The sequence below is a fragment of the Micropterus dolomieu genome, linkage group LG20, assembly GCF_021292245.1.
Source record: "Micropterus dolomieu isolate WLL.071019.BEF.003 ecotype Adirondacks linkage group LG20, ASM2129224v1, whole genome shotgun sequence".
Taxonomy (NCBI): domain Eukaryota; kingdom Metazoa; phylum Chordata; class Actinopteri; order Centrarchiformes; family Centrarchidae; genus Micropterus; species Micropterus dolomieu.
The window spans coordinates 12293074-12309634 of record NC_060169.1 but is presented as its reverse complement, the minus strand read 5'-3'; the positions used below and the strand labels follow the sequence as shown (position 1 = coordinate 12309634).

The window sequence follows — 16561 nt, the reverse complement described above, 5'->3', positions numbered from 1 at the left end:
GGCAGGAAATAGAAAATAAATCTGGGTGCATATATCCATTATCAGGGCACATTATCGTCAGAGGGTAGTCTGTGGAGAGAGGGGAAACCAGGCTGGGTCTCTATGTGCACCGTGAGATAGGGGAAACCAATTTTCATCTCTTCTATACACACTACTTGATTCAGCCCTCGCTAACTCTGCACAACCAGGACTAAATCATTTCATCTAAATAAGCTAGCCAAATGTTTTACACCTCTGCATATTACTGGGTGGCGATAAGGTGCTGGTTCACCATTCCGTGCAAAGCGTCTCTTCTCTCCTCCTTTTTGCCCGCTCCATGGCCCTAACAAAGCTGAGCAGGACTGTAAGCTTCTGTGCAGGCAGGGGCTGCAGAGATAGAAAAGTGCAAATATAAGGGCTGAGAGTATTTTAAAACCCTGCCATTTCTTATACTCTCGACAATAAAACAACAGACAAGCCATATTTTACGTTTGCGTTAAATATTCCCATGTGCAGCACCTATTTGACAGCTTATTCTCTGGCAGATTTATCACAACCCTTATCTGCTCAACTCACCAGACAAAGGCAGGGCACACAGCCTACACTGTAGCTGAGGCACAAGACAAAGCATACAATCAATACAAATCTGCTGTCTATACATTGAACAGGAGTGGGTTGACACACATGCTTCCAGCAGCCATACATCCCAACTTCTTATCTAATTAGCTCCCCAAAGAGCATTATATGTCTACTAATTCAATCATATCCCTCATTGTACTCTCCACCAGCGAAAATTGTATGCTACCAATGCTGTGTTGTTGCTCTTTGTTGTCATGATGAAGGGAATCTATTAATGATGTAGTGCAGATTTAAGGAAATATATAATTAGTCTTAACACCAATTAATCAATGTTCTTTATCCAGTTCACCATGGGAAATAATTTATACTTAATTCTATGATCTTCCACAGTTGAAACAGAAGGATCAAACCCCTCCCAATGTTAATACCAAGACAGCTAAATCTTTCATCTGGAACAAGAGATACCTACTGGAGTGAACATTACATGTTTTGAAGTTAAAGGGTCCACAGTAACAGTCTCCACTTTATTGCCAATAGAACAAATTTAGAAAGATGTGTGGGGTCCCAATCCTTAGTTTAGAAGATTTTTTTATGCAAGCTGTTTGTGCTCATAAATACAACAATAATGTGTGTTGAAATGACCCTTTTATTTCCATGTTGTTCATTACAATGTGTGCAAATGTAAATCCTTCAAAATCCCCATAAAATCATATTTATGCTTTTATTCTTAATCTAATGTGCTTCCTGTAAAAATCCATGTGGAACCAACTACCAAGTCCTAACATGACTGTATCTAAATATCATATTTATCTGCTTAAAAGGCTCAGTAGCAGGTTAATTTCAATCCTGTCAAAGATCATCATATGTCTCTTTCTCTTGGTATGAGTTTTTTTTTATTATTATTATGCATCAAGTGTAGTACAAATGCCTGTTTCCAGGAATATCCTGCACACACTAACACAGGTTCACATATCCACACCTGGAAGCTGCCCAGTACAATAACAGTCTTATCCACTGAACAACCTTACTGGAGCAAGTGGGGGTTAAGTGCCTTGCTTAAGGGCACCCCAGTGGGGGTTTCTCTTCCCCAGTCTAATTTATCCTGCCTGTCCAAGGATCGACCCGGCAACCTTCCAGTCAAAAGTTCACTTCTATAACCTTTAGGCCACATTTTCTTTCTTTTTGTATGGACAGTTTCATGCATATGTCAGTCTGTCTTTGGAAACATAAGGGAAATAGAAACATAACATTTGCATTAGGTTCCCAGTGGTGTGACCATGGCACCTTCCTTCAATAAAAATCTTATCTGTACAGTGTTTTAAAGAGGATGGGCATTCCCCTCACAGCAACATCCCCGCATAACTCAATGCTGTCCTGAAGGATTCTGGGCTATTAAGGGTGAAAATGAAAATAGTTCTCTTTTTGTCTAGAGTCAAATACATTTGGGGATTCAATCTGAGAAATGCACTCACCTTTCTTCCTTTTCCCCCAAAAGGGAAAATATGAGTGACTAGGACCTTGTTAAGGAAAGATTACACTAGAGGAACATGTCAGTAGGACTAAACCACACTGTCGGTAGAGGGAAATATGACAGTGTATGCATCAGCAGCAGAAATATATTTTATAAATATATTTATAGGCTCAAACTCTTGGGCTCTCTTCAAGTGTCTGACAGATCCTGATTTTAATTCAGTGTAATGGCGTCGGGCAGATGACTAATTTAGTGAAGCTCCCAGCCAACACTCTATGTTCAAAAAGCATCTATCAATTCATGGAAAGATATGAGAATGTAGCATATGTAAGCATATTCACTGAAGTCAATATGTTTGCTAAAAACTAAAGTCAGCGATTCAGCCTACTTTAAAAGAAATATCACATTAGAGACTCCTTATCTTCTGTTGTTCTGGTTATTCCTGTTCAAAAGTCAACCTAACCTCAAAGTTATCAGATAACTAGCAGTTGCTCTATTTTCATATATGTGTGCTTTATCAAATTTTCTTTTCATTCTTTTTTCTGTCTAGATTGTTCTGAATATATGATGTTTACTGTTGATTCCATATTTGTCAAAAAATATACAACATGTCAAAATATAAGAACATCGTCATTTTAACCTTTAACCTCCTGACTTCAGTCTTTAGTGTGCACAGGAAAGCTGCATACAGCCCTTTACAAACACATACTCACATTTATAGAAATGCTATCTCTCCTGTATATACTGTACACAGACCTTTATGACTGCAAAGGGGGTGATGCTACACTGTTTGGAGCTTTAATTTTTTCAGCACATTAGATGTCTCTACAGTGTCACAGAGTTCAATAATATTTATAAATGTGCACTGTTACAGATTCTAATGCAAATCTAGCCTATATATTGTCCCCCAAATTGTACAGTAACATACAGTATCTATACTACCAAGTAATAAGAAGTGGAATGTAATCAATTACATGTATTCAATTACTGTTCTTGAGTACAATTTTGGGGCCTTTATACATTTCAGAGGCAAATACTTTGATTTTTCTCGGTTACTTTTACAAATTATTATTTTACAAACAAAACAAGTCATTAACTTAAACAAAGATATGCATTGCAGGAGATTAAACTACAATATATAAAAATAGTTCAAATCAGCACTTCCAACCCCAACCTCTCCTTTCTGCAGAATTATTACTACTTTGAGACTTTGCTTGAATGCTGGACTTTTACCTGTAATGGAGTATTTTTACCTTGTATTTCCTTTAACTACTGCAAGTGAATCATATGTTTGACCACCAACAGGTCATCAATCACCTTTATTGGCTTACTATACATACCAATGCATAATGGCTATGCATAATGAAACAAGAGATCCTTTGATGATATTGCTGGTGGAAGACTAACGACATTAGTCTGTTTTCTGTCCAAACAAGGTTAAAGTGACACGTGACATCAACCCTGTGTGGATATTTGATGGCATGGATGTTATGCTTTGTCATGTGAACTCAATTTCATGATGACAAAGTTGTACAGCAGAACAATGTGAACACAGGGCTTGCTGAAAAGCCTATGTATGCTTATTACATTGTATACACAGGTTTTGTGTGTAACATCTACACAGACTTAAATGCACCTGATCTGCTAATCGTTTCATCACTGGCAAAACTTAAATGCTACATTTTGCCACAGGTATGTTAATTGAAGAAATGCTTTGTACAGAAACAGGACTAAGCCCTATCATGGATTCCACAAAATTTGGAAATCTGGCCACATGAGATTGGGAGACACAGACAACATATTCTGAAAATGTTCAGAGATGCAATACTAGCATTGCCCCCCCCCACCCCCCCCACCCCCCCACCCCCTTTTTTTTTTGGAAAGGACAGGTAATATGATTATACTTCAGGTCAGAAGTCAGGTTTCAAATTCCAGTCAGTTGGTGCACACAGCTTTTTCAAAGTGACCGTATAGATGAGGTCAAACTTTAAAGCCTATATTTATTTATTTACACCCCCCCCCCACACACACACACACTCATATGAAGACTAAGCTCTGCTTCTGGCTTTAAAACGGAGTGGACAGATTAAGCTGAGTTAGGCCTACTTTCCATAGATGTGTTGGCGTGGCACTTTGAAATCCACACTCTGCCCCTCTCTCATTCTGCAAAAAACAGTTAAGAGGTGACACATCTTTACTTCTTAAACTGAAAGGTTGCTGGAGATTAAGAAATGAAAGTATCAGTAAAAAAAAAAGGCAGTCCTTGCAAGAAAAAAAGAATATTTTGAGTGTATTACTGTCTGTTATGATGGTGCTGGTGCTGATGATGGTGATGAAGATGATGATGTTGTAGGTTAGGCAATTCCAGTTGATAATTCCAATGTTGTTATTACTGTAGATACAAGATTGACATTCAAATTTTATGATGCTGGTTTCTGCTGTTCAGCACTACATGTATTCTTGCATACCTGATGTGACTAAGTGATGTTCAGTTACTTGGTTTAATTTTCCAAGAATGAGGACAAAACGTGCAGGAGTACTTTAGGACTAAGTTTTAAGATATTACCATAGAGAGAGTTTTGGGGATATGTTTTTCTGTTTATCTTTCTTACTTAGTCAGACAAACTCATGAAAGACTTTTTATGTTCTTTGAAGTTATGTTAAACAATTATCCTCATTTGCTCACAGCCACGTCAGATGAGTATAAACATATTCACACTGTCTATTCTAAATTTCTAAAAATATCTCTTAACTAACACAGTGGATGGATTTTGTGAGTAATTGTGAAAGCAGTTTTTGGTTGTTGTAATGATTCCTCCTGTCCATTCTTGTGAAGACATCCTTTCTTAGTACTTCAGTGTAAGAGATGGAGGACACGGAGGCACTTTAGTACTATAAGGACTGTAACTTTGGAAGATACCAACATAAATGTCAAACTGACTTCTGAAGCCTCATATTAGCTTCCGCTGAACTTCAGCATGCATTTTTGCAGGAAACAACGACTTTGGACTTCGGCCCAAATTGAAGTTATGTTTTGAACAGCAGGAATCATTAGTGACCAATAACTCTGTAAGTTAAGTATCAGCATGTGAGTTTTGTTTAAAAATAGACTTCAGAAAACATATCCTTTAATACCATAGGCTAACCAGTGCAACATTACATTCTGAGAATCAGATATTTGAGAGCAGCTGCTAACTTGACGCCAATGAGGTTCATGTATTTAGGTCAGTAAGGCTAAACTCAACATTCATAAAGACATTGATGTGACTTTGTGACTCGTTAAGAGGGAAACTACCTCTTTAAATCAACTTTCAATTAAAAATTCTCTTTCACTATAAGTGAATTACCACACTGGCTGTGTGTCAGTGACTTTGTGTGCCTCATTTCAAATATTGGATTCAGTCACAACGGAAAATCTGTTTGCTTCTTAAAATACACAACTTGGCATTATAATGAGTCGAAGCACTTGTTTACGGGCAAATGCTGATTAGAACTGGTTCACACATGGTGGCCTGACTGAAACACATCCCAGTTTATAGATAATGTCTTATCACAACATCACAAAAGGAGAACAAATGGACGAATTAAAAACAAGAAAGAAATGATCTCTTTGAAACATTTATTATGAAATTATAAAGATAGAATTGCACTGTTCAAATAAAGCTTTTAAAACAGAAGAAGAGTTGCAGTGTACTGAATAACTGGCAGAGTTTATTTCAGATGTAATTAATGTATACCCAACAATAAAAAAAAGGAAAACGAGAAAGCAGGGCAAATAAATAAAACAAAAGAAAAATAAAACAAGTCCATTATTTTTTACCACAGCACATTAGGCAAGATTACCAGGAGTTCAATTTACATGAAACATCTCATATATACAAGAAAGATTTACATCGATGAGGGTTACAGAGTCTTTGTGAGCTATGGGGCCCAGTGGCAAAGAAGTCAATGGCAGTCACATTTCAAGTCAAGTGTGGCTCTTTGCTTGAGGGGGGTTTTGGCTGGCAATGCCATTATCACAACTATTAGTCTAGACACTGGCACACACTAGTGACAGAGCAGCGGCCTGTGTGCCACTTGACACAACAACCCAATGACAAGAACACATCTCCCTCTGGGTTTGTCATGTCAGGACATACAGCACCTCTTTGCCCATCTTTTACACCCCCACCCCCCACCCCCCAATTTCTCTCTGACGACAGAGGGTAGTAACAGGAAAAAAGTGGGGGTATGTGCTGAACACAAAAGCACCCTCATCTGTCACAAATGATCAAAACACAAAGGTGAACACACCCTTGGTGATTTAACATTGCATGTATCGGCATTGACCCCGATAAAACATGGGTGATAGGTGTGGGCTGGAGACAGGGAAGAAAAGGAGTGGGTGGAGGGGCCAAGTGAGGCGTGGAAAGTAGAGATGGGTTGTTAGGGTGGGGTTGGGGGGGGGGCATTCAAGCAATGAAGTAGCATCATAACTTCATCTTTTTATATCATTTTTTTGTAGACAAGCAAGTAGTCAAGAAACATTTTCTTCCACCCTCTACTCTTATATTTAAGGTAATTTGAGAGAATTCAGTTGAGTTGTTGATACAATAAGTGTTTTAAGCTGCAGTTTGTTTTTTTCTCATCATGCAGTGTTTGTAAAAATATGAAGCTAGTATGTCAACTTGATTGATTGCCTTAGAAAAATGGGAAATGTATTTTGTGGATTAGTGAAAACATGGGAGATGAATTAAGTAATGACAGTCCCACAAAAGCCACAATGACTTTGGTTTTTGTGCATGCAAAACATTAACTTCACAAAGCAAACCCCCTGAAGATTGATCATCAATCAATTTGCCTTGAGAAATTGCAGAAATGGATGATGAATTTGAGATGAATGGGTTGCCAGCCAAACGTGATGGACAAAGAACAAACCAAGAGAGAGAAAGAAAAAACTCATATGCACACACGTAAAACTGTGACAATGACAATATTTGTCATTATCAAATTTATATTGTATATGTTTCACAGAATAAAACAGTGTAATGATGAGGAAAGGTATCTCAACACATGTATGAAAATGGTTAAAACAGATGTGAAAATCAATAAAATGTTCACACAAAAAAATCAAATGTAATTCCTGGTAATTTGCCATTATCTGTGTTTTGGCAATCCTGTCCCTGACAACAAAGAAAGAAAATAAACAAACAAACAAAATAAAAGGCTATAAATAAATATATAAATATATTAAAAATCAGTAGCACTTTTTTCTCAACAGCGGAAAATAAAAACATATAAATGAACTCCACAGTTCAGCCAGTGTACCAACAGGGAGCTTTGATTTATTTTGTTGTTTTGTGCAGACAAAACTGGATCCCCCTTGGGGCAATAATCTACTCTGGTAGTACTCACACCCACTACCTTAGTATAGCCCACAATCCATTTCCTTTTACCCACCTAGACTTAGAGGACATGACAAGTTCTTTAAAGAAATACAATGTTCTCTGCAGTAAAGAGCACTGCAAATCCTCCACTGATGATTTAAAGCTTTGATAGAAACTTCACTCACAGACTTATTGGCTTACGATCTCCTGATAGCTACATTTGTTTTGAGGATCTGCTACATTTTACTCAATAAGAGTATGCGGTACAGGTAGTTCTTCTTGCATCTACCAGTTGGTAAATCATCAAACTGATGTTGGTAACAGAACGAATTCTAGATTATGCAGAATTTGCTCATAGATTTGGTAAATTAATGTCTTTGTAGTTATTCATCCAATTTAAGCATTTATTCAGGGGCACAGAAACAATAACACTTTACAAAGTTAGTGTCCTTATTTACAAGAAAATGTTTATATCAACTGGAACATCTTCAGTCAGTACAGTATAAGAGATCACAAACACAATAACCCAAAGATGTGACAGGTTAGCTGAGGAGAAGGATGTATGATCACAGTCGGCAACAATCACTGGCCTCTCTCCATCTTCCTCTTTCATACCGCCAAACTCTGTGTCAGCACAACCCAGAAGACATTGCAACAGACTTTTCCCCTCAGGTGCAACATTGTCATAGTTCATTAATCTTCTCAAACTTCTCCTGGTGCCATCAGCCCCCGTACGTACTACTAATCCCCTTATTAATGTGGCAAATGAACCTGCACAAGAAGGACGACTCCCCCAAGGCTCCATAATTACAATGGTCTGTACAAACTCCTGTTTGCATAGAATGTCCATTCATTAAATGCACTGACAAGACAACACCAGGAATACTCTGCGAAAGATTCCCTGTTCTTCCTCGCAGCTTGTTCTCCCATCCTGCACGCTAAACTGAATACTACATCTACTGTAATGTTTAATGGACTGCTCATTTTTTTGTGACTGATACTGTAATACAAGTCTGTTTTTATTGTAGCAGTCACAATGATTAGGAAAACGATATGCGAGTCGGATGCACACAGAAAAATTCAACAAAATTGAGATCGGACTGATTTGGATTCAACCTAATATGCATATGTTGTCAGTTGTTCTGTATGTGCTGTTAGTATAGTGAAGCTGAACAAAAAGAAGCTGTTTTACTGTGTCCCCAGAGCTAAGGCATGATTTGTGGTGCAGAGCACATCAGAGTAGTATGAACTGTAGGTACACACTTCTTTTCAGTGTTTGCATATTTTCTTAGATGCAAGAAATACACTGATAACCCACAGTAATTAAGTCTTTTTGCACACAAGATGTTCAGGCCAAATAGTTGTGCAACTGAAAGCCCTATCTAAGGCCCACAATTGTGTATCCTAACATACAATGTATATTACCATAACAAAGTGGGGATGTGAGAAGAGGGTGGATCTTGTGTATCTGCAAGAATGTATACATTAATCTATATATGCTTGCTAACTCAGCACAGAATAAACTGCCTTATTTTTACATTCATCATTCTATTTACATTAAAGGTTAATGGTGAAGAGTGAGAACTTAAAGTATTGTATTGTAATCGATTAAGCAGGATGTTTCATACACCACTGTAGTGACTACTTACAAAAAATCATATTCATGTGCATAACGTGAGCCTTGGGATCTGATGTACAGTACATGGTTAATGCATAGCCACTGGGCTCATGTTATGTTCGTGAACCACATATCTACCTCCCCATAAGACTACTGAAAGGAAGAAAGGAAGACTGATGGTGAAACGGCTATGATTACACTTGGTTTCTTAGATGCTTGTGTTGCCTTGTGAAACTAGGACAGTGTTTTCATGCTTTTCTCCTCAGTGTTGTTTACACTAATGTAGGTCCCTGGAGGCTAAATAATAAGTGGGAAAAAAGAAAGGATAGGCAAGGATTGCTGCTATTGCTATGAGCAAAGTTTGGGGTCTCTATAAAGCTGATTTCACTAGGCATTTGTCTGTGATGACACTGTTGTAGATGTCTGCTATTTCTATTCCCTATGTTCTATATTCTCTGAGAGGAAGACACCATTGAGACCTTCATGCTTTGCTATTGTTCTCAACCTCTTTCTCTCTGCCTAGTTGTTTATAAATTTCCTTTCAGTTTCCTTATGTATTGATTGGTGCTGATGTTGCATAGAAGTGACTCTTGCGAACTGGAACATAATGGCTTTTCAATTTTTGGAGAGAAGGTCAATTTAAAAAGCTATTCCCCTTTGCTTTACACATTTCTTTCTCTTGAACATCCTCTTTCATTTAACGGCTAATTTGATGTCAACTTCAGGCAAAAATCTGTGATTGATGATGGTTTGTTACTCAAAAAGCAACAATGTAAAAGCTGAACTTAACATCATTCTATCATACATTTTTACAATGCTTTATATGATGTAACAATCCAGCACCTTACTGAACTTTTCAATATACTGCATCAAACCACATATTCCAACTGAAAAATAACTGTTATTAACTTTAAATGACACTGATTTATTTTTATGATCTTTGTATCTATAAGAAATATTTTAATAATGCAGTTATCTTTTTCCAAAGCGGTCCTACTCTGTGGGAAATATGATATGATATGATAATCCAATGATATTACCTTTTGGATATACTGTCTGTTTAAAGATTCACTCAAAGGTAATTGGTATTTTTTGGCTTTTACTTTTTTTGAAATTACAGCTAATCCCCTCTGTGCTTTTATTCGATACGCAGGTGGAATTCAAAAAATGAAAGGGACATACTGGATGAGCTTCAACTTGTCAATTCTCATGAAATGCTGATGTCATTCACATGTCAATACAAATGGCTGCATTGTGCAAAAACAATCAAAATATGGATGTAATTGATAACATACCCCGATTTGTAAGATATGTCAGTGCAGTCTAATCACATTACCACAATCAATAACTGCCATTTAACCTCAAATCTGTAGTGGGACCCGCACCAGTAAGAAGTTTTGGAGTAATTATGATTGAGATATGCTATGATAACTAGATGAGTCTTTATTGCAAATCTCCAAAGATAGATTTTAGCTAATAGTGTAAAGGTAGAAAATGACCTTTTCTTCTAATAATAACGAAATGGAGACAAGAACGTCTACCCTTGTGTGGCATCATTAGTTCATATTCTTTTGAGTAATTCATAGGTATCGCTAAAGGGAAGGATATCTCACTTCCACTGACATTTTATGGCAGTGGATTTTATCTAGATCTAAATTATATTATTTAATCAATTATTTAAACACATTTGATTAAGAATTTGTGAATTGTATGACATGGTCATAGGATGTGATGTTTATAGGACAAGTTTCATATTGCAATTCTAAAAATAAAGATGGCTGAAGATGGTTAGATTGGCAACACTTAACTGAACGGCCTGTGTCATTAAGGAATGAAAAGAAAGTAGAATTAGACTGCACAAGTTGAGTTAGTTTCAGCCCTCAGTTTCTATAAGGATTACATTTATGCTACACACAAGTTTCTAGAAAAATATCGATTAAATTGTAAAGAGGAACATGTGTGAGCAAAAGTATCTGCAACAGTACATTATTCATATTACCGATGGCACTATATAGAACACCCTGCCTCTGTTTGTGTGCGTCTTTGAATCATTTGTCAGAATTATTGATTCCAATAAATCTTGGGTGGAATTGTGGGATGACTGAGCGAATCAATGGAGTTGGGCTTACAGTATAGTGTCATATCTCATGTGTCCTCCTCTAGGGTTGAATCCCCCCGCCGCCAACACCACCACCCATTTCATCGCCTTTTCTTGTGTCTCGCTCACACACATCACCAACCACACTCATACTCGTACTCGCACACGCACACACCAAGGGCGCCTGGTAAATGACGGCAAACTGAATGCCTCTTTTGACTGCTACCTTTCACACAGAAACACATTAAAAGCAACCCCAGATGCAGTGACCCGGAGGTATGCATCGATAGGAGTCGCACAGTGTCACCCCTGTAATTCCACTCTCTCTTCCGGATAGATCTTATCACTCACATCTCTAACTGCCATTATCAATCTTCCCTGTGCAGCCTCTACATCATTAGGCGAGAGTATTACACTAAGAACACCAACATAGGTTTCGCTCCTTTCTTCTCCTCCCTTGCATTTATAAGTCCACTGCAGGTTGGCGTAGTGCCAGGCTGTGCCATGCAGCGCAACACTGCCACCTAAAGGTTCAGTACCACCACCCATCAAGCCTAACCAACTGACATCCCTCTCACTCTCTGCCTACCTTTTCCCCTCTGCACTCTTCTCTGCTATTTGTCCATGTGTGTTCCATTAGATTAGAACTGTGTGTTGTGTAGTGCTGCTTTATTAGCAGAAAAATTAATAAGGCTTTGATAAAAAGCAGCATGGATTACGTTGAAATTTGAGGCTCATTATTGGCTAATCCTTTTTGAATTGGATGTGTATCAAGTTCCAGACAAGCTTCACTCAGTTCGCTAGTGTGCTTTGAGAGGAGGCATTTAATTCAAGCTTAGAAGATGTGGCAAAGCCTACAGTGACATTCACAATATCGCCGCAGCAGCCTAATTATTGACTGTTGTTAATGCTGCAGGTGTTGAAAAGGTCTTTTGTGATATTACAATACACACCAAAACAAAGAAACAAACAAAAAAAACATGAAAACACTCAAGAGTTTTATGAGGAGAGAGGTGAAAAGTCAGCTAGTTTTTTTAAGAATGTGTGCAGCATTTATCTATGATGAAAACAGTAATCTGAGTAGATAGGCAAGAAAAAAATGTTTCTTTCACAAAGAACATTGAGTCACAATTAATGTTATGTTGGTACATTTTACCAGTGATCTAACCTGGGTGCTGAATAGACAAAAAAAGGTAAGGCAATCACTCACCAACTTGCATTTTGTTAAATATGAATTAAATATATATTATTGACAAAACATTGTCTATAATTATTCCCCCAAAATGATGCACGTGAGTCCATAATCAACTCCATTAATTAGCAGTTGTTCCAAGTTACTTTTTGTCTTTTTTTCATTTGATAAGTTTGAGAAACAGTGGAACTTGCTGAATCAGTATGCCTCCTGTACTCTTTTCTGTTTCTTCACAGTAACTTAGAGTGAGTCTCTAATCTAGACTGGCCCTTTAGCACTGTGGAACGGGGCAGTTATAGGCAGTACTTATAGACCAGTAAAAGTGCTCTTTTACCTGCTGTCTGGTGTGCATGGGCGCCTTCGTCTTGAACCCTCCTTGGGAGCTGCACTCTGAGGCACTGAAGTGGTCGGAGCTCGTGGAGGACCTCTTGGAAAGGGTGTCACAGCCCCCAACAAATGTGTTATCCAATGGGAGCTCCTGAATCACGTGATGCTTCTTCACCGACACTGGCGTGTCAGCCTTGAGGTGGAAGGCTGATTGTGGCGAGGCGGACTTGTAGTGCCGGGCCAGGTCTGGGCTGCTAGGTTTGAAGGTTGTGGTGGGTGTGGCATTCCAATCAAAGCGTCCAATCCCTTGCTCCTCCAGCTCAGTGGGCAGGCTGATGGTTCCGTTAATTGGCTCATGGGCCGGATCGTCAGGTTTGTTCCCCTCAATGGTGACAAAGTTGAGCAAAGAGCTTTTTGGGGATTTCCTTTTCTTGCGCTTTTTCTTCTTGTTCTGCTTGTTCTCTGTGTTGGGTGACATCCACTCGGCCCCCTGTTTTTTCCTCTGTGCGGCTTTGAACCTTGAAGCGTGGCGGCATCGTAGCAGCACAGTGACAAAGATGACTATGATCACCACTAAGGCGCCAGTAACGAAGGCTATCATTATGGTTAAATAGTCACCACTTTGATAAGTTTCACTGCTTTCACCAATGTTTCGGTCAATTGGTGTCTCCATGGTGCGTCGGATGAGATCATAAATGAGTGTTGAGTTGCCAACAGTGTCATTGACATACAGAAATACCAGCACCAGAGTATGGAGAGATTTGGGATATCCCAGGTCACTGATATTGACCACTAATCTGTGTAAGCCAATGTCAGTCACTGCTGGTTTTTCCTCCAGGGTAATATTCCCTGTGACAGGGTCAATTCTGAACAGACCTTTGTTGTTCCCACTCACTATGGTGTATTTTAGCTCTGCATTCATCCCTGTATCCCCATCTACAGCAAACACTTCTGCTACCACAGATCCTGGGATAGAGGAGAGAGGGACGAGCTTGAAAGATGTGTTGGAGGGGGGGTAGATGACGATGGGGGTGTTGTCATTCACATCGATGACATTGATGGTCACCTTGGCAGCTGAGGAGCAAGGAGGCCTGCCACTGTCTACAGCCCTGACATCAAAAGTGTAGGAGCTCTGTTGCTCCCTATCAAATGACACATTAGATTTTATCACCCCAGAGTAAGGATCCAGTATAAAGTTCTCATTGTCATTCAGTATGGAAAGAGAAACAGCAGCATTTTCTCCAGCATCTGAATCTGTCACAGTTATCACCCCCACAGTGCTGTATTTGGGAAGATTCTCAGACACAAAGAACTGAAAGTGGTTATGTGTGAACTTAGGGTTGTTATCATTTTCATCCAGCACAGTTACAATAACGGCTGCCTGCGTTTGCAGAGGGGGTGTCCCGTTATCTCTTGCCGTTACAGTGAAGAGAAACCGATCTTGATCCTCCCGGTCAAAAACCCTGGATGCAGTCAGGACCCCTGTTTTGCGGTCGAGATCAAAGAATGATGCATTTGGTCCCAGCTGATAAACTATCTCTGCATTTTTCCCACTGTCTTCATCTGTGGCGCTAAGAGTAGTAAGAAACAGGTCGCGTTTGTTGTTTTCCATAACAGCCAGCTCAATAACTGGCTGAGTAAAAATAGGCGGGTTGTCATTCTCATCCTCCAGCCTCACTCTTACCAAGGCAGTCTGATTCAAGCTTGGTTTTCCAGAGTCGGAAGCTACAATTTTAAAGTTGTATTCCTTGGTCCCTTCATAGTCAAGCAGTGCAGATGTCTCTAACAGATACTGGTTGTCATATACGGCTTTAAGATGGAAGGGCACATCCTTCTCTATGAAACAAATGACCTTGCCATTGATGTCAGTGTCTTTGTCTGACACCGTGATGAGAGCTATCTTGGTATTTATGGGATCCTTCTCTGAAAGGAAAACAGTGCCGTTAATGGGACTGATTATGTATCTCAGGTCAATATTAGGTGGATTGTCATTAACATCAGTCACATTTATGTTAACAGTAGCTCTGGCAGGACTAGAGCTTCCATCAGTAGCTAAAACAGAGAGCTTATGAATAGCAGTCTCCTCTCTGTCCAGAGGCCTCTGCACTGTAATAAGGCCAGATGTTGTATTTAATGCGAAGAGTCTTTTAGTAGAAGGAGACACCTGAGTCCCAAAGACATAACGTATCTCTGCATTTCCCCCTATGTCTGCATCTGTGGCCTGAAGCTGCACAACAGACGTGCCGATAGGGGAGTTCTCTGGTATATGCACCTCTATCTGACCCTCTTTAAACACTGGTTTGTTATCATTGACATCTGTTACTGTGACTTGAAGAATGGCAGTGCTGGATTTCTGTGGACTGCCACCATCCTCCACTTTGATCTTCATCACATATGTATCCTTCTGCTCTCTGTCCAGATTCTGCTGCACAATGAGCTGGGGCCACTTCTCCCCCTCAGGCGTCTCTACTATGTCTAAGCCGAAGGCACTTTGCCCGTTGATCAGCTCGTATTTGTGGACACTGTTGGGGCCAGTGTCTGGGTCAGTGGCAGAAGGAATAGCAAAGCGGCTGTTAATGAGCGTGTTCTCTGGGATGGAGATGTTGATCACAGGGGACGGGAACATGGGGGCATTATCATTTGTGTCTTTGACAATTATTTTGATCTTAATCAGCCTGAAATAATCATTAGGCAGGATGACCACTTCAATTTCAAAGGAGCACTCGCTGTCCTCAAACGAGGGACCGGGGCACAACTTCTCCCTGTCGATTCTGTTTGATGTTGTGAATATCTCGCCAGTGCTGCTCAGAACGCGGACCAGTGGGTTATCTCCTGCTTTGGAGACGAGCCGGTACACTAGATTAGCACTTGCTCCAGTGGCAGCATTTGTATGGGAAATGTTTAGGTCCTTTGGTATGTTTCCAATGAGGACATTTTCTTGCAACTCCTCTCTGATGGGGTAGATAAGCTCTTGGGCTATTGAAGGATCTAGCCATATGCAGGCAAGCAGGGAGCCCAACAGGTAATAGTCTTTTAGATCCATGACAGTGTGAATGTGTTTCCAGCCTTCACAACTTAGAGGTTTCTTTCTATGCAACGTTGTTACAGGCAGTGGCTCTTTGCATGTGATGGCAGGAATCTTCCACAGACAAACCTATGAATACATGACATACATGAGTTTCCCTTCTGTGAAACAACTTTACTGTGCACAGTAATTAAATTAATTAAACAGACAACCATCCCCTCCTCATTAAAGTCAGCTATCTTGTCCACTTTCTTTTTAATGATTCACTATTATATGTGCCCAAAGGCCTTAATCAACAATTCATAGAAAAACAAATCTACAAAACACTGCAGTAACCATTTAGGCAGCCAGTCATTTCTGTTGCTCCGTTTCTAAATCCTCTACATTTTATGGTCACTAAGAATTCTCAGCGCCTCAAACCCCCACGGCCACAAAACTTCACAACAGATTAGACAGTCTTATTAATTTTTACACTTAAATTGCCAAAATTAAAGCGCTGTGTGTGGGCTCCTAAACGAATGAATACGCATGAATGAAGCCTACAAAATAAGCTCAGTCAGATTTTCAATTCTTAGTGGGCAACTGAGACCTATTCTTATCGTACATACCCAAATCCGTTATAGCGCAGGAGAAAAACCGGAGTGTGTCAGCTCATAGTCTTCTCATCCAATGTGCCTGCGAGCTTATTCGGGTAAAGATATCCTTCTCAGTCAGATCAAGCTTTGGGTCTAAGAAAGAGGGGGAAAAATTATCGCCCCGCAGGAGTAATCAGACTCAAGAAAAGGTTTTAGGTAAAAGCAGCTGGTCACACAAACTGGGGTAAATTAGAGGCTGCATATGTCGCAGTTCCGTTTTTCCCATTTAACTTCAAGAATGGACAGCGTCTAATTGTGCGACCTGCGGTTA

At 39.5% G+C, this 16561-nt stretch overlaps 1 protein-coding gene across 6 annotated transcripts in view; it reads right to left on the bottom strand.

The window, feature by feature from the left end:
• LOC123958873 (protocadherin-9) overlaps positions 1-15673 on the bottom strand; it is a 311831-nt gene extending 296158 nt beyond the window's left edge. For 4 of the 6 annotated variants that reach the window (XM_046032579.1, XM_046032574.1, XM_046032578.1 and 1 more), the window contains exon 1: positions 12638-15673. In XM_046032579.1, the coding sequence (XP_045888535.1) occupies positions 12638-15673 (3036 nt within the window). Of the gene's footprint in view, positions 1-10085; positions 10134-12637 lie in introns of all 6 variants that reach the window. The other 2 variants (XM_046032576.1, XM_046032575.1) reach the window with 2 other exon arrangements.
• Positions 15674-16561: the final 888 nt, after the last annotated feature.